The sequence below is a fragment of the Falco cherrug genome, chromosome 2 (genome assembly GCF_023634085.1).
Source record: "Falco cherrug isolate bFalChe1 chromosome 2, bFalChe1.pri, whole genome shotgun sequence".
NCBI classification, from domain to species: domain Eukaryota; kingdom Metazoa; phylum Chordata; class Aves; order Falconiformes; family Falconidae; genus Falco; species Falco cherrug.
The window spans coordinates 5286598-5305548 of record NC_073698.1 but is presented as its reverse complement, the minus strand read 5'-3'; the positions used below and the strand labels follow the sequence as shown (position 1 = coordinate 5305548).

The following is an 18951-nucleotide window of genomic DNA, read 5'->3' as shown; positions in this document are numbered from 1 at the left end:
TCGTGTAGCTAACTTATACAATCTGTTTCTACTGTTGTGCCTACAAATGAGCAAGCTGAGTATCCGGCTCAGGCAATTGCCCGTGTAATTTTCTGAAAATCTGCCATATTATTTTCTTGTGTTGGCAAAAAAATTATAAGTGCGGCTGTGCCGCTCCAGAGAACCCCAAGCCCCGGAGGAACTGCATTTCAGAAGGGAACAATTTCCTCCCTGCTCCTCTCCATCTTGCTCAATGGATAATTGTTTTCTGCTGGTTTGGGTCAGGTTAGTAACCTCAGGAGCTGTGGGAAAGGAGATCTGAGGTCTGGGTTATTTCTTGTCCCATTCTACCTTCTGCTTCATTTGGAGAATAATTGCACAAGGCCTAACCGCTTGGTCCATGAGTTCTGCTGGGACAGAGGAAGGGAACAGAATACAGTTGTGTTGCTCTTACACAACCCAGCATCACATCGTCCCTCACACAGCTGCCACCATTCCGGACATTTTCCACCTGAAGGGAGGTCTGCCCTGTATGAGCAAGAATGTTCCTGAGTTCCTGCTGATGGTGACTTTGTGACTTCCTTGCTAGAAACTATACCATCCTGGCAAACGGATAAAAAAAAATATTGTATATCTTCACAGCACGGGGCGGGGGGGGGGGGGTGGGGGGGTGGGGGGGTGGGGAGCACAGTTTGCAAGAGTAACACAAATCACCTGCAAGGCAGGTGAAGTTCATGTAACATGTGTTCTGCATACTCCACTTCAGTCCAAGTGAATTTATTCATTTCTTCTTAACCTTGCATGGCCCTTTTTTCCCAATATACCAGTCTTCATACAGGGCATGTGATTATTTCTCATTTTTGAGGCTAAACTACTCATTTCTTAATTTTGGTGACATGGCAGCTGCCCAGGTTTTTCTTGTTAAGATGATATTAATTTGTCCCCTTTATTTCATTTATTTTCCCCTCTGGCTCTGTAGCTATAAATCAAATGCACAAAATTAAATTAAATAAAATAAACATAAATGCAGGTGGAAATTCAGGAAATATAAATAACTAAAAGTAGTTTTCCAAGACTGCTTTTTTAATCAGTTCTAAACACAAGATATATATTCCCTGTTGAACTAAGAATGTTGTGACCACCTATTGTTAAAGAACTGCAATAAATCTGTGCAACAATTCCTTACTCCTATGATTCACTGACATGTTTTGCCAGACAGCTAGTTGAGCTTGCTCTTTTTCCAGAGGTGTTTTATACTGTCCACAGGAAAGGCACGATATGCTGCCATGAAAAAGGCATGAATGCTGTTTGTCCCTTAGGAAAAATCCTTTCTCTGTCTCTGAGAGAGCAAAGCTCCTGGATGCTGGAACAGTCTTTTCGCCATGTGATAATTAGGGCTTATCTTGAAATAGTTCATTCCCCTTCACCTTGAAAAGCAAAATGCCAGATACTCTCCCACTCCCCTCCTCAAGCCAATAGGATCGCTGATGTCCTGAAATACCAGTGTAGCAAATCACTGCCTATTATATTCTGTGGGGAACTGAACACTGCCAGGCAGGCAATGTCCTTCCCACCTTGTCCCATGTGTCAGCAATCCATCTCAGAGGGGCTGCTTGGGATGTCCTGGTACCCACTCCACTTGCCATTTTTCCAATATAGCTCTTTCATGTAAGAAGATCCCAACCCTACAGTACTGCTTCATGCTTGTGGGGTTTCAATCAATAAGATGTGTTGTGGGATGAAGTTGCCTGAGTTTTAGATTTATTTATTAATTAATTTCTTTTATCAGAGAGAGGTAGCTAAGCATTTCTGTTGCATAAGCGGGTGATGGTTTTCTCCAGCGCAAGACTAGCTACAGTTTCAATATAGATCAGTAAGATTTAGTTTCAATGTCAATAAAAATCACTCAAAACCACTGCGCAAAGTGAGGGGAAGACAGAAAAAGAAGTGCATCTGTTTCCACTCTTTTTCTTTTGACAGGATAATGCACCCACCCAGCACACTACAGAATACACTCTGCTATCATTTACACAGCCTCCCTATGAGCCCACAACACATACCAGTGCCCTACATTTTAAAGGCCAGAGCTGTATTGTGATATCTTTTGTTAGTAATGGTGCTTACCGTTACTGGTGCACCGGTACCACCATTTGAAACCTCCATATTTTCAGGTTGTACAAAGGCCAAGCATTTTCAGTGGTATGACTTAATGCAAAAGTTCTTAGGTGAGAACTACTGTAGTTGCTGTACTGAGAAGGTAATTGTGCTGACAGTACTTCTGCCCACACTCTGTCCTTCCTTTATGGCAGGAATTCTGCTAATTTAAAATATTTTGAGTGTGGAAAACAGCTTTGTAGAGTATTTTGGTGGCTAGAGATACAGTATGCAGATACAGAAAAAACCAGAATGTTGAATCAAATTAATTCACTTCTCTGCGCCTCAGTTTCCTTAATTGTCAGAAGTGTAAGTCTGCTCCCCAGTCAATCTAATTTTGTCAGCCAAACTGATAACAGATCCCAATAGATCTGATAACAGGATTTAAAATCTTACCTACTCAATGCTTGTAAAGCTCTTAAATATTCTTGATTGAAGTTTGACACAAGAAGGTACTATGGGAAAAAAGCTGTATTAATTATTATTTTTATTGATTTCAGATAATACCATTCTGGGTATATTGAACACTGTTAAATCCTGTTGCTTTGTTGTATCAGTTCTGTGAAAAGTCAGCATTTGTATATCCACTCTTCTCCACCTCTTCTGGGACAAATTGTAAACATATGAGTATAATCCACCGAATATAGTCTATGAAACAATTTACTGTCCTTCATTTAAAAGTACCTCCTTGAGTATTCTATATTTTTGGCAGCCTTTCTATTCACACTAGCTTGAATACACCCGTTTTAAATCAGCCCTTGATCTCTGAAGGCCAAATCCTGCAAGAGACAGAGTAATAGAAACACACACAGTCTGAAATATTACAGCCAAATGTGTAGCATAAACTGAAGGCATGTTTATTGTTTGTCTTTCTTTTCCCTAACTATTTAGAGTCTGCTCTGGCTGTCTTTTCCCTAAATTTAAAGCTGTTGCCTGAATTTTGCAGAGTTCTTTCGTTAAGTTGGGGAACAGATTCTTCGCGTTAATCTATTTCCAAAGTTTGTGTTTCGTAAGTGCTTTCATAAATCTACCAGAGACTGTAAGATATCTTCCCAATTTTTTAAAATCTTAATCTGAAATACTGGTACATAGATAAAATAAAAGTTTATGTTCGGTTTTCCTCTGAATATGTGCAAGTAACGTATCATCCATACAGAGACATTCAACTTATATTATTCCTGCCTCAAGTCCAAAGAACATAATTTTGACTGTTCACTGCAAGCGGATATACAAGATTGTTACAAATTGATGCCAAGGGGCCCATACTTGGAATCCGTTTTGTTTTTCTTTGAGTTAGCTTCCAAATTGCAAGAGTGTGCATAATGAATGTGTTATCTAGTCCTTCTGTTTTGTATTTTTGAAGGAGAAACAGCACATACTGCAAAGTGACTTGGCCTACTTGTTCAGGTTCCATAGCAACCCAGGATTGCTGCGAATTCATTTTGTACTAATCAATTAGAAATTTTGCTCTGGCAGCTGGAATGAAAGTTTACAGGCCGAATCCTGCTTGTTTTACTTGGACCTGCAGCTGCAGTAAATTCAATGAGATACTTGTCTGAGAAGGATACGCACTTGTGTATTTCATTTTTCTGTTGGTTTATTTTTTGCAAAAAGGTCAGATTTAATTTTGGGGTTTCTGTCCAAGCAGAGAAAAGGAGGCAATCTCTTAAAGGTTCCACAACTTAAGACATCCCTGTTTTACAAATAGAGTGGCTGATATGTTAAGAAGAAAGGTATTGCTTTGCTCCCCGTATGTTTTAATTGGATGTTGTCAGCACAGAAGACCAGTGCACACCTTCCATCCAGCAGCTTGTCAAATCTCCAATATCTCCAAATGTCGTCCACACCAATATTGTGTGCCAGAAAGAAAATTTTCCAGGGAACACAGTGGTATGTGCCAGTAGCCTTCACAGTGGCGCAGCCCTCAGTAATGTAGTTAGTACTCACGATTCCTAGGGAACCTTCCCTTGTAAAGGTCAGCTCATGCACTGCTGGAAGTGTGTGTAACAACGGGAACTTCTCATGTGCACTCTGAAATGGCACAGTCGATTAAAATCCAAAATTTCCATAACAAAGGTTTCAGGCTTTTTCATAATTTCTCTTTTATCCTTGCCAAAACTGCAATACTGGGAGATGGTAAAAGCTCATACCGAAAAACCCAACCTGCAACCATGTGGAAATGGCAGAAGGTTTCTGATGTGGGCTAACAAAAGCACTGACTTTTGGCTTTAGGGTTATGATTCCAAATTCAGCTCATTCTGCTCCTGGTCTTTATGTTCAGACTACAGACTACATGTACAGATATGCCAAGCGTTCTGTCTGACCAAAACACAGGGACAGCATTGCGGGTCTACTGTAATTTACCACACAAATTTTTGTCACAGGTAGTCACACCATTAACCTCCTTTGTAAGCATTTTTACTGCTCTTTGGGTGAGTCAGAGATGAGAAAATTTTTTTTAAATAATCTAGTTTGTCTCTCTTAATGGCTCGAAGAATGTGTTGTCCAGTTACAAAGCACTCTGAAAAACTGTATGGGTCTATAGGAAGACATAGGTTTAACACCTTCTTTCCATTTCACTCATCATCATGCTAGATTCAGGCTCTGACCATACTATCTTGTTTTGTTAGAAATGCACAGCAAATCAAAGTCATGATTTAAACTTTATTACATGTCAGGGATCATCAAATCTCCATTGCAGCAAAGAGGATGACGCAAAGTAGACTTTGCTCTTTTCAAGTGCACATCAGAGTTAGAGCTGAATCTCTATTTGCACGTCAGGGTCTGTGACAGGGAAAGCCGTGCTCATCCACTTGCACAAGCTCCCTTTTTTGCTGTCTCTCTCCAGCTCCTACCAGTAGTTAACACAATGGGAAGGTTACAGCTCTGGCACCGCAAAAAGGATCAGGGAGTGTGAAGTGGGCTGCAGATTCCTTAAAAGCTGCATTCCTAAAGGAGGAAGTTCTTTGTTTGGAGGGTTGTCAGAAAGAACAAGACCGGCACAACTCTACTGCTGACCATAACAAAACGCACAGGGCTCACTACTTCTGCACTCAGTCTGCACGCTGCCCAGACTGCAGTTCATGCAAGAAAGCGTAGGGTCTCTACCAAGACTGGCTTCTCCTTTGGGTGACCACAGTCACTTGAGTGTCTCTGAGCACAGGTACAGTCCTATATTCTCCCCAGTTCCCAGGCTTTGCCTCCCACACCACAATTTCTGCTCTGATTATAATTCACAATTTATAAGATCTGCATATGCCAGGGAGGTGACAACCAAGGGCTTGTCATGCGAAAAACTGATGACCAAGGTGGAAGGAAACTTAGCAGAACCAGCTTTGGGGGATTTAAATGTTAAACCCACTTTATTGTTTTGGGTTTGTGTCCTTTTCTAAAGTGTTCATATTGTGTTTCATAAGAAATATTGTACAGCTATGTTGTGTGCTATGTTATGTTCAAAATGTATTTTTTTAGAAACAGATCATTTTTTACGTTTGCTAGTTTTCTTGTGCTGACTGTTATTCTTTTATTTTGATGGATTTTGCATGATAACATTTCAGTATTTGGGAAAATATGGGAGATTAATCATTATGACTTCCAGATCAAATGTATCAAGGGGAAAAGCTCATGTTTAAATGCATTGTCCTGTATTTTAACCTATTATATGTCTGTGTTCATATTCCCCCTGTTTTTATTGATGTACTGCACATATCTGACCTCCACGTTTGCCCAATAGTTTTTTCACCAGTTTGGGGGTTCTGATTTCCCAGTTTTGCTTAAAAATCTGATTGGAATAAGACCCTGATAACCATTATTTACAGTGTGCTTTTTGAATTGGATCTACTTAACCTCCATGTACCTTATCCAATTTCCTTGCAGCCAGTAGGTCTCCCTCGATCAGACACAGCTTTATGTAAAATATTATCTAAGAACCTAATTTGCTGCATTTCTTATGATTTAATCAATGAAATGACACTGCACAGAGCTTTGCTTCTGCCCTGTGTCAGCACGTTGGTTCGCTGACATGCTTCAACACCACATAGTGATGCCTGGCGCCCTCCTCCACCTTCTGCCCGCCTGAGGGAGGTTTCGGGCTGTTTGCCTTATAAACTCGATAAGGGAATGGTTAAACCCAATCCCCAAAAGGACCTTACCCTTTTCACACAAAATCAGAAATAATTTACCTCACAACACGTCAGGCAAAAGTTTTCCCTTTAGCACAACGCTGCCCGGCGTCGATGCTCGTCTTCGCTGACAGCAAGTACCCGCTCTGTGGCACGAAGCATCTCTCACACCAGGGGCTCCCTCCAAAACCAAAATTACAAAAAAAATTCGGATGGATACGAGTTTTAAGGGAGGGTCACCGCCCGGGGGACAGCGACGCCCCCTCAGCGCCGGCGGGCAGATATGTGCAGTCGGACCCCCTCAGGCTGGGCTGCCCCTTCGGGGCAGGCGTCGAGGGGGGCAGCCTTCCCTCGTTCCCCGGCTCAACATTTTTGTCTCTCTGTCTGTGTTTTGTCGGGTTTATTTGTTTACTTTATTTCTTTTTTGTTTTTGTGTGTGTGTGTCGTTCTCACCCCCCACCCCCCCCCCGCCCTTTTCTCTCTGTGTGTCCGTGTGTGTTTGTGGCCCGCAGGTCCTCCCCTGCGTTGTTCGTCCGCCTCCTCCACCCCCCCCGAGCAGTCCCCCTCCCCTCCCCCCTCGCCGTCGGCCAATGAGGGCCCGGGGCGGTTGCTGGGCAACGGCGCGGCCCAGCCGGCCGCGGACTCTGACTCTGAGGAAGAGTTTGTCCCTAATTCATTCTTAGTTAAAAGTGGCTCTGGAAACCTCTGTGTCGCCGCCAACGGTGAGTGACTTCTCTCTCTACATACTTTTCTCGCTGGTCCGACAGCCGTGCGCGGGGATGGAGGTTGGCTTGAGGTTGCGGATGTGCCCTTTGGGTTGGTTTGGGGATTTTGTTTAAAAATAAATAAGTAATTTGGGGAGAGGGGTTAAGGGGAATGGTGGTGGTGGTGGTGGGGAAATCACCTCATAAAGCTTGCAAAACGCAGTGTTGGAAAGGTTCATGCTGGCTGCTGCGCGTGTTGCTGGGTGGCTGTGGTGAGGGATGAGCCACCCACGGTGGTACCTGGGCAGAGCTCCAGAAACTTCCCTGAGTTGAAGGCTGGAGCACTCTCCCCTGTTCTTTGGGTGTTTTTGGTTTTTTGGTTGTTTTTGTTTTGGTTTGTTGTGTTGTTTTTTTTTTGGGGGGGGGGGGGTGGTGATTTTGTTGGGCTTTTTAATTTTTCTTTTTTTAAAAAAACCTCCTGACTGAGAAACTCACCAAAGAAACACCCTTCTCTGTGAGGGTGGCCAGGTGCAGCGGGGGGGCTGAGGGGAGGGCGGCCAGGTGGGTCCTGCCACCGCAGCCCCTCAGCACCTGAGAGCGGCCTGGAGCTCCCGCTGCTGTCACCGACCTGTCACCAAAGGGGTTGTATAGATGGAAAAGGCAATGCTGAAAACTTGGGAGTTTCCTTGTGAGTTGTGACAGTAGCATCAGCACCCTGTGCTCAGCCTCAGAGGCCAGAGGAGGCTGTCTGCGTCCATGCCTCCCTCAGAGGTGGCTGAGAGATACAGGGTAAGTATTTGAGGCAGCAGCACAACCCAGTGCTTCTGGGATGCTCTAAGACTCCCCAACGGGGAGCTGAGGGTGCTTAGCACCACCGGATGGACTGTGCTGCTTAAACAATTTCAAGAAGAGGAATGAGATTCACAGCTCTCTGCTGCAAAGACAATGAGTCATAAACAGAGAGGTAGCGCTCATTGGCAAAGAAATGTGAAATTTCATCAAGGGTAGTGTAACCTGACGAAGTGCAGATTACAGCAGTGGAATAGCAGTGGCCACTCAGGCCGCTGCCATCCGGCTTGAGTGATAATTGCTCACAGGTCTGATTTATGATGAAGGAGAAGGCATTCAAAGATATCTTGAAAGAGAGAAAGAAAGGTGAGAGAGAGGTTTACTGCAGCTGGCAACAGCTTAAAGGCATTTATGTTAAGCTTCTAAGAAGGTTTCTTAGTATGCTGTTATCTCCAAGTAAGGAAAGAAAGTTTGACATTTAATTTGTGTCTCCCTCCACCAACCCCACCACCCCCCATGTTTCCCTCTTCTTTTCTTTTGTTGGATTTGTTATGGTAAAAACTAACTTTACCTTCAGAGGAGGAGGTTATCTCCTCTGGATTGTCATCCTAAGGAGAGTAGGGAGAAATACAGTGTCATATTCATTGGGGAAACTGCTTAAAATTCATATCCTCTGTTCAGCATCCCCCCTCCCCTCCCACCCTGTAACACACACACATCTGACTCCTTGCAGTCGCAGTACATTGAAATTTGAAGTCATGTAGATGACCCTCTTGTTGGAAGCAAAGACAAACTCGTGCTCCACCCCATGTTTTCAACATTGAAATGTGCATATTATCTTTGTTCATTTAGGGAATATATATATACACATACATGCACACTCTCAGGTAAAAAGAGGGAAGAAAGAGAAAGCAAGTGAGATTAAAGACCTTAATCTCTTCTTTTACTAATTAGCTGAACAACAGAGAAAGCAGTGTTCAGAGTCCACAGTGGCTTGACGACATTATTGTATTATTGATGTGCTGGTGAGTTAGAGTTTAGGCTTTTCAGCTGCCTGCTTATTTATGCTCTTTTTTCTCAGTGCTTTTTGCATTGGCTTGTAGACATACTACATTCCCTGAGGCCTTCTTTGTGTGTAGGATTCAGCAGGTTGGTAATAAATATGTCCCACACAAAGACAGGGCGTCTGGGGTCTCATTTGCGTGCTTATTCTAGTTGTTCAGTAATCAGAAGTGCAGGTAATGCCAGCACACTGGTGACCTGTTAGGATCAGCTCAGCATCACACTGCTATCAGGAGGAAAACAAAGGTGACTTATTATGCCACCTATCAACCCATAATCTGAGAGTCCACATGAATAAGAAGTACAGACTATACAAGCCCATCATGTCTAAAACCCACAGACTCTTCTGGCTTCTGTAAATGGATCTAATTGCTTTAGTTCCTTAAGGTTCTGTTTCTACCAGGCTTAGTCAGCTTAAACTTTAAATGACAAAGGCAGGTCTTTATGTTCCTTAAATAGTGAAAATTAGTAAAAGCTTATTTTGGTTAGGACTAAGTTTAATACAGTTAGAGCACTCATTCTCAGAGAATAGTAGCTGTCTCAACAGCAGGACAGCCCGAGAATGCTGTCCAAAGGATTTGTGTTGCACTTTTTAATTGATTGTGGCTAGGTTTTCCTTCCACAGCTGTGTAAACTCAGCCTTAGAGAAGTCCATCCAAAGTAAGTAACACCCAGGGAGCAGCACCGCTGTTACAAATCCCCATGTAAATTGGAAATATAATGCACATGGAACTCAAGAAACATGCTACTTTTTGAAGATATAGTAGGCTATTCTTTATCTAAGTTCCTTTCATTCCAGAAAGGTAATAATGCCTACAGTATTATTTCTACGCTTCCAGGAAAATGTCCAACTAAACTTTAAAATAAAGGCTGGAAAAAACTAATAAGTGTATAAATATGCAGGCGTCTTAGGGCTTCTATTTTTCTATTGGATGTATTACAAGCCATTGTTTGGGTTTTTTTCTTATAAGGTAAAAGTAATCTAGAACATTAAAAGTTCCCTATTTTTATTGTACCTATACTATCAGCAGGCACTTATTTTTAAGGAAAAATAACTTTCCAGACTTGGGACATTTTTGCTTTTGTTTTTATTTATGTCAACTCCAGAAAATTACTCAAAGTAGCTAGGATGTGAATGTCTCCATGTCATAGAATTATAGAATGGTTTGAGTTGGAAGGGACCTTCAAAGGTCATCTAGTCCTACTTGCCTGCCATGGGCAAGGACATCTTCTACCAGACCAGGTTGCTCAAAGTCCTGTCAAACCTGGCCTTGAACAGTTCCAGGCATAGGGCATCCACAACTTCTCTAAGCAACCTGTTGCATGTCTCACCACTCTCATAGTAAATAATGACTCCCTGATATGAAATCTAAGTCTATCCTTTTTTAGTTTAATACTGTTACCCCTTGCTCTGTCACTACAGGCCCTGGTAAAAAGTATATCTCCATGTTCCTTTAAGTATTGAAAAGTTGCACAGAGACTTCCCTTCTCCAGGCTAAACAACCCAGCTTTCTCAAATATCTCAAGGTGTTTCCTTTCAGGAACTTGGAAATATCCTGGTTTGAGGATTTCAGCACTAGGCTGCCTTGGGTATATTGGTGAATATTCAGAAACACTAATGAGTTCGTCAGGTTTCTCATCAGTCAGTATATGTATATACTGGTATGTGGGTATATATGTATGTATATGACTGATGAGAAGCCAGAACTGTCTGAAGACATCCAACTTGTAATCTGATTGTTTTAAGAAACGTGCAAATGCTGTGTTGGGTCAGGACATTGGTCCATGTAGGCAGTGGTATGGAAGGAGAAGCAAAAGCCAGTAGGGTTGCAGGGAGGATGCTGACTGGCTGGGAAAGGTTGAGCACTAGCCAAGGGGAGGGATGTAGAACCTGGTGATTGGCTTGGCCGCAGCAGCTCTCTCCATTTGAATCAGTAAATAACAGAAAAAACAAATTAAAATAAAAGTAATAGAGTGTCTCTGGAGAATGGTGTTTAGGAAGAGCACATCAGCCAGACTGTTGCTGTTCACTTCCCTCAGCATCCACAGCTGTGGCACTGGGGAGATAGCAGGTATAGCTCTGCTTAGCACAGCTATGAGGTAGAGTAATGGCTGTTAGACCCATCGGGAGCTAATGTGCAGAGTGACAAAGAACAGATTTTGAAAAATACATTAAATCCATGGAAAGCTGGCATCTAAATTCCTTTCAGAACACTGACCACGTTGCCTCATAGTCAAAGCCAAAGTGTGTGGCTTCTTCCAGCTGTTTCGTCAGTGAGCAGTCACTCGATGTGAAGTGTGCTTTTGCCATTTTGTGGGGTCTTGTGTGTTTCTTTAAGTTGCTCGTATTAGGCAGACAGGAAGGCTGGATGTAGGCGTTTGAAACAACTTCTGCAGAAGGCAGCCACAAAAGCCAAAATAACCTCTTGTTCTGGGCACTTTAATATTCCCAAACACGATTTCGAAGACCAGGGCATGGGCTTTATTTAATTCTAGCAGAGGTGAGGAGATGCTAGAAAGCTGTGAGAACATCTAAAACTGACTCTCCGGTCCTAGAAATTACTTTACTTAGGTGACACTTGAGGTAACATCTACTGTAGTCTCCATAGGAAGGAACTAATACAGTTTGGAGTCTTATCAACCACTTCTGAATATATGTGCCCCAGTTTCTTTGGTTTCTCCCTCAAATACATCCCTATTCCAACAACTCTTTGTTCCCCACTGATTAACCAGTCCTGTTCCTTTTCTACCACTAACGGCATTTATTCACAAAAAAAGCAGCAGCGGAGGGTCACGCTGTCAGTCACCCACAGTGACATTGCTGATGGAGAGAGCGAGAGACAGGAGGTAGGCATGATTCACAGTATTATTAGACTTTGAATTCCAAGAGGACTGTTCAGTGTTGTGTGAAGCACGGACAATGTGGCCCACACCTCAGGCACAGATTGTGATGTCAGTGGATGAGAGGAGGGAAAACCATATTGAGTACATACATAAATATTCCAGGGTTAGATCCCAGGAGATGAGTGCAACTTCCATAGGTCCTTGATTTCAGTGCAAAATAGGCCAAATCAAGACCAGTTTGACCCCAGAAGCTGAAAAAAACCCCCACAACGTGCTGCTTCTACTTAGTGGTATCTGCATGAATGAGCCACTTGGCAAAAAAAATCGGCGGTCAGGGAGTTAATGCAGATTTGTGTACTGCCTTTGCCACTTTTTCTTTGTTTAGAGTGCTGGACGTTTTGAAGCAGTAAGTTCCCCTAACATCTTCCTTCTCATTTTTAACTAAATTGGACCAATCTAAGCCTCCTGATTTGTAACCTAAAGAATGTCTCGTATTTTCTCTTTAGGATTTTTTTTTCTTTAATGATCAGCCTTGAGCTGTTGAAGACAAACACTGTTTGTAATTTACCTCCCTTTCCTGTCCTTCAGAAAAAGTGTTCCACCTTTTTATTACAAGATTTATGGAAGTAAATCCTTCACAAAAAGGCTGATGAGGACTACTAAAGCCTTGTCTGTGTTTTGTCCGATAGTTTAATTTGATCTAAATTGTGCATTTCTGGCACTTTACACTGAGTAATTGACCAGATCATCTGCCGCTAGTGATGCTGTGGCTGGATTTCTTCTGGACCTAAAGTAAATCGTCTTCCAGAAACAGAGGGCATTTTCTGCTACAAGTTTTTAATCTACCTATGTTTGTGCTAGGTGTTTATTTCCTTAGTATCCTTGATGTATTTGGTGCTGCACACTCTGCCACACAGACGCTGCTGTTTCAGACTCATTCTGCAGGCCAGTGTGACCAGCTGAAAAGCTGAATTTAGCGTCAGCCTGCTTTGCATCAGGCGTCACTCCTCTGAACTTAGGTCTGACTGCAGACAGATGAGTTGTCCTGTAGGAGTCCTGTTTAAGCACAGGCTTAGGTGTTTACAACACTGGGGTGTAAGAGACAGTCACAGAGAAATCAGACTGCAGGAGGGAGCCCAAAAGACATGGAATATTGAAACATTTCAAAGAAAGAATGAGACTTTTTACCAGGGCCTGTGGTGACAGGACAAAAGGCAACAGTTTTAAACTGAGAGAGGGTAGGTTTAGATTGGACATGAGGTTATTTTTTACAGTGGGGGTGATGAGGCACTGGAACAACTTGTCCAGAGAAGCTGTGGATGCCCCATTCCTGGAAGTGTTCAAGGTCAGGTTGGACGGGGCTTTGAGCAACTTGGGCTGGTTGAAGATGTCCCTGCTTATTGCAGAGAGGGTTGGACTAGATGATCTTTAAAGGTCCCTTCCAATCCAAACCATTCTGTTATTCTATGCAAGCCTTCTAAGAAGTGGAGAATTTTCAGGGATCTGACTGAAGAGAGCAAAAGAACCTTTTATAATGTAATATTAATAATTGATATTTTGCTCATCTAATAATTATTAATAAATCCCAATTAAATTATATCTTTTTTAATGTGAGGGGTAGGTTGTTTGGTTTTCTTTCCAAAAAGGCTTGTGGACTGAGGTTTGATTCTCTTACTGTGTTTTGTCCTCGCATAGTGCTTTCTTTTGTTTCTTTCTTTACTACTTGATTAAGCATGTTAAGAATAACTATTAATCTCTGCATCATTTACCAGAAATTTGCAGAGTCCATTAGCAGTCAGTTACCATTACTCATAATGGTAATTCATAATTACAGAAGGGAAACTGAGGAATAGGAAAATACAGCCAATCATTTTCCAAGTGTCTTTAAAAAAGTTAAAAATATTCTTTGGATTACTGTGCTCCCTATTAAAATTTTTTAACCACCACCACACACCCCCACAAGATTTAAGCAAGTTCAGGGTGAAACATCTTAAGGAGAGGAAAGATTTAGAAGATGTTTAGTTTAGCAATAGTATTAAAACAATCTTTAATAAAATAACATTTTTTTAGAAATCTGTGGTGATGAATGAAAAAAATACAATGGTAGGAGAGGTGCTTGGAAAAAAAAGTTTTTTTGAAAACCAGTTTTACATAATTTTTCACTGAATTTATCCTCTAATTTGGGAACATGTTCAGAGTTCAGCCAGAGAACCTGTGACCCAAATTCCTCCCTTTTAATTTTAGTGAGAAAACTAAACAATAGACTAATTAATTATAAGCTTTCAATTTAGTTAGAGGCATTTCAGGCCATCAGGGTGTGAATCATCCTGAGAAGATTCCTCCTTTTCCACTTATTGTGGAAAGAGCTGTGTCTGACTGTAGGTCCATAGGAGCTTGAGAATTCAGTTAGGAGGTCATTTTGGCTTGATTTTCACAGTTGTCATCTACTTGAACTCACTAGAACTGTCCAGAAATTCACTGGCATATTTGAAAATTTGTCCTCAAGTCATTCCTCCAACTTTTTATCTGTTGTAAAGATGGCAACAAGGTTCATGTTTTGAATTCCCAAGCATCAGTCATTGCCTCTTAGACCCTGAAGATCAAGTAAGAAGTTGTAAACTGGCAGGTGTGAGGAGGCTCAGATCATTAATTATTATTCCTACTCCTATTCACTTAGTGCTGGAGCTGTCCCGTTGAGCTTTTGTTCCTCCAGTTTCACCCTTCCTACCAGGAGGAAAATTCAGAAAGATTTCAGTGTGCAAGCTGCAGACCTTTCAGAGGACATGAAGCTCTAGAAATGCCTGCTCACCTTTCTGTCACTTAAGCTCTGGCCCCATGAATTCACTTTGCATCCTGAGAGTATTTGTTTAACCTGGCAGTTGTTTGGCTTCAGGATGAGCCAAAGGTGAGAGGCAAATCATTTGCTATAGGACTAGATTCTTATCGCCAGTATCGGTGGGAGGCATTTGGATTAGATTCCTAGCATAATGAGGGTCAAATCCTGACCCAGCTAAAATCCTTTTAGCTCAAACAGGGTAACGTTTGGTCAGGAGTGGATAATATGAATACACAACAAGTCAGGGTTGAGGGGGTTTTTGGTGCTTTTTTTTTTTTATATATATATTTTTTTTTTCAAAGAATAAATACCCCAAAGAGAACAAAGCAAAGTTATGATTGTCACATTCAGTGAAGGGCAGCAATGAAATGAGTCACCTTTCCAGGCCAGTGGGGAACACACTGAATCAGTTAAAAGCAGATTTATAGCTTTTTAGCTGTGATAAAACCGTATCAGTGTGTATATGAATTTACATAGGAGTAGGGTGGTTTTTTTTCTTCCTTTTAATGCAAGCCACATTGGAAAGTGTGCACAAAGGAGCCCCACTCTGAGGAAAGACAACTGGAACAAATTATATGCATTCAGACTTCTTAAACTGAATTGGCAGCAGAAATATTCCTGGTAACCTGAGCATTACAGCAGCATTGGTATAGTTAAGGTTATGTCAGCATTTCCATTAGAAACCCCTACTTTCAGAGGTTTATATCTTCAGTAAAAATTCGCTGTGGGTTGAAATTTGACAAGCTGTGCAAGGTTTCATCTAAGATGGATTTTTTTTTACCTTTTTCTTTACAAAATTGGGGAGAAAAATCAGTTTAAAGAGCCCAGCTATGAGAGCACAAACAAAAATAGCAGCATTCTGGCTTTGATCTTTTTCAATGTTAAAAAAAAATAATGTTTCTTTCTTTACAGTGTAACTACCAAATGTGCAACAAAATCTTGCTCTGAAGAAGGAATTAATCATTACGCTATTAAAGGAAATGAAACATTAATTTATGGCCCATTAGATGCTTTTTCACTGCAGGACTGCCAGTGTTTTGGTCTACCTCAGGTTATACTAGGAGATTTGTGACTAGCATGAAACAAAGCCCCCAGAGGAGCAGATTCTGTGTGGAAAAAATGCTTCTGGGCAGCTTTAGGAGAATAAAACATTGAAGGCAGAGTTGTCCAGAGATTGGAGCAAGTGCTAGGAATTCAGCCTTCTGGTTTCTGCCACAAGCTTCTCAGCTAAAAAACTTAGCCTTGGTTTTCTCCATTGTAAATGGAAGATAGAGCAAGCTGTTGGCTTCAGTATCCTTCCAAACTGTTTCTTCACCTGTGTGATATTACTGGAGCTAGCTGTGGTTTAGACTATGGTGAACAAGTAGACAAAAAGGGACTTGTGGCTCCATACTTGCAGACATCAGGTTTCAGAAAGTAATATACTTGCAGACATCAGGTTTCAGAATGTAAGCTTCTCCCCTTCTCCCTGCCCCCAAATCTTTTCAGATTTTTGGGTGCACAGCATTGAACTTACTTCTGGGTATGTATCATCTCTGAGCTGATGCCTGTATGGCTGAGGATCTGTGTGTGCTCTCAATTCCTGCAGTGTTGTGTGTCTTCTACACTTTCAAAAGTTATTGCTGATGTTCATCAGAACTTTTTCCGTTCACCAGATAAAAGCTAGTGTGGAAGTGCAAAGTGTTATAAAATGCAGGAAGGAAGTCTGATGCTCTTGTACTTGTGGCTGCATTGTGTTATTACTGTGAAATGGATCTCTCAATTGGGAACAATCTCAAACTTTGGGAAAGCTTGTTCCATTAGCTGTTTTCAAGCCATATGTCTCCGTTTTAAAATGAGGACCTGGGGGCTTTGAATTTTATTTATAAGTTGAAACGTGCTGGTCACTGTGAACCAGTGATTAATTTGTAAGGGAGAAGATGCCAGAAGTCTCACTCGGACCTGTGTGTTCTTTCAAACTAAACAGCACAGCCTCAGAAGATGATGTCTCCCCCTACTTCCTCCTCCATCGTTTCTGTGCTTTGCATTATTCGCTGTGTTTATTGTAACACACTATTAATCTCAACCACGGCATTCAAGCCATCATGTGACCGCCAACAAATTCTTCAGCTAAAGCAGTGATAGCTTTAGGTATTCTGGGCAGAAGCTTTGATAGTGTGAGTAGAAGGGAAAGGAGCAGGTTAAAATGTTTGAGGCAGTAACTCAGGAAAAAGTGCCTTCTGTGAATACAGCATGAGTTTTCTGAAAAATGGTATTTGGAACATGACATGAGGGGATAGTGCAGCTTCTTGCTGTGTGTGTATGAACCACGGTGTATCCTTTGAAGTTACTTCCCATGTGTACCTGGGTGCAAAGCAGTAGGGTTGTTTTGTGCAAGAGAGGGCAATCCTTAACCGTGTGTCTAACAGCAGGACCAAGCCCTTAGTGCCCATACTTGGTAGTAAAGCTGATGTGATAGACAGTTATGGCACAGAAGAAGCCTTTGATCTTGGAGGTCTGTATATGAAAGACTGTCACAGTTCCTTAGAGTCAATTGGGTTAAGCCTTTGAGGACTACAAGCCCCAGTATATGCATCCTACATAAGAATTAATTTTGCTGGCAGTTTGGAAAACACCAGAATTTGAAGGGTTAAAAGTTTTGTTTGTTTTTAATTCCTGATATGTGAATTGAGAGAAACCCCCCCAAAAGAGATAGAATACCTGGTATAGTGTTTTAAATGCATGATCGGCATTAGCTCAAAATCTATGAGTTTGGTATTTTGTTGTAAGTAATGCCTGGAAATGGGAGTCAGAAGATTGGTGGCTGGTGACACTTTGTGACCTCGGCCAAGTGACCTAAGTGCTGGTGCCTCACTCTTCCATGAATAAAATGGGAGATCATGATCATTGTTTGATTCTTACAAGCTTCGCACATTAGTAGTTTGTTGCTTGAAAATGAAAAATACTGTTGTGCTCCCACTCCATTCTGCTGATAGGTCCACAGCATTGCAGGGCTTTACTGCTGGCTTTTAACATGTGCTCACATCTCCACAGGTAAGGGCTGGTGATGCCGGCAAGTTTAGGCACTCTTTTTCTATCATGTCTTCAAAGTCTTCCCTGACTTCTAACGGGGAAGATTAAATAGAGCTTTTTTTCTCTTTCCATGTGATAATTAGGTTTATTAATGGAAGCCTGCTAATTAAAGCGTATTCCATATAAAGCAAAGAAAGTGTAGCAAAAAGACAAAATGGTTCAAACTGTACGACAGAAGCTGATAAAATTCAGACATATATCACATTTCTGCTTACAATAGGTCAGCTGATATTGACATGTCAAAGTAGCACGAAAATATACAACCATTCACTAAAAGCAGCAATGGTGGGGTGAAAGACCAGTGACTCCATTTTACTTGAACTGCTGAAGCCTAAATCTGTCCTCTTTGCTCATCAAATGTCTCAGACACCAAGTAGTTTTATTATTAAGAGTGGTCAAAATAAGAAGGCCAGACTGGCCCTGATTAATAACCTCCTAATTGTTCCTAACCTTTCACTTCTTAGGTCATCAGCATTATTTGGTAATTAAACCCACAAAATATAGCAAGAGTGTTTGGGATGCCTTTCAGAGGAGCCTAAAAATTACTGTTGTCACTTGTCTTTCTTACCTGTTCTAACTGAAGATGCCCTAGCGGGGCAGTAAATTCACAGAAATCATAGACTATCTCGAGTTGGAAGGGAGCCATAATTACAGGCGATTTTTACCTATTGTCTTAAAATATATTGTTCCTTTCTGGAGGATCTGAGCCTTTTTCTGTTGCATTAAATTTCTGTAGGTTTTCAGGTTATTTCTAGATGTCCTGCCAATTTAGTCTCTTAATCTTGGTGTGTTTCATTTTCTTTCTGTCTAAGTAAGACCTGCGTTGTAGAGACAAAAATCTGCCTCTCAGAATTATTGAGGTTAAGCAGGTTATAATTTCAGTGTTTTGGACACCTCAGAATAAGAGGTGTTCGATAAGTACAACATGCTGCGAATAGGGAAAAGCATTCTGAAACTATAAGTGGCCATATTTCTTTTTGGCGTTTGGGGGGAAGGGGTGTTGTAGTGGCCAGGCCGGTAAGATGAGAGTCTGTGTCATCATATGCACTATTCAAAACCAGCCAGCCCTGACAGCTCAGGAATTGGGCTCCAGGTTCTCCCACATGAGGAGAGAATTGAGCTTTGTGACCTGCTTCAGAAAAATTAAAGTAGCAACACATGCCTCATTAGCATGACAGCTATGGGAGTGGGCTTGGGATATAATAAAGTGCTGCAAGACCTTGGAGTGCTTCAGCAGGAAAGCTCGCAAGTGTAAAATCGATGCTTTTGATACATTAGGTGGTAATGGAAGAAGCACAGCACAGAAGTGGTATGATCAGATGATTTAGTTATAGCTATAAATCTAGTGGCAGTATCGTCGCAACGTGATAGGACACAGCGTTTCATAAGG

At 41.6% G+C, this 18951-nt stretch overlaps 1 protein-coding gene across 1 annotated transcript in view; it reads left to right on the top strand.

The window, feature by feature from the left end:
- Window positions 1–18951, top strand: part of TENM4 (teneurin transmembrane protein 4) — a 353678-nt gene that overhangs the window by 79222 nt on the left and 255505 nt on the right. The window contains 1 exon segment of the mRNA XM_055703071.1: window positions 6767–6976. Coding sequence (XP_055559046.1) covers window positions 6767–6976 — 210 coding nt within the window.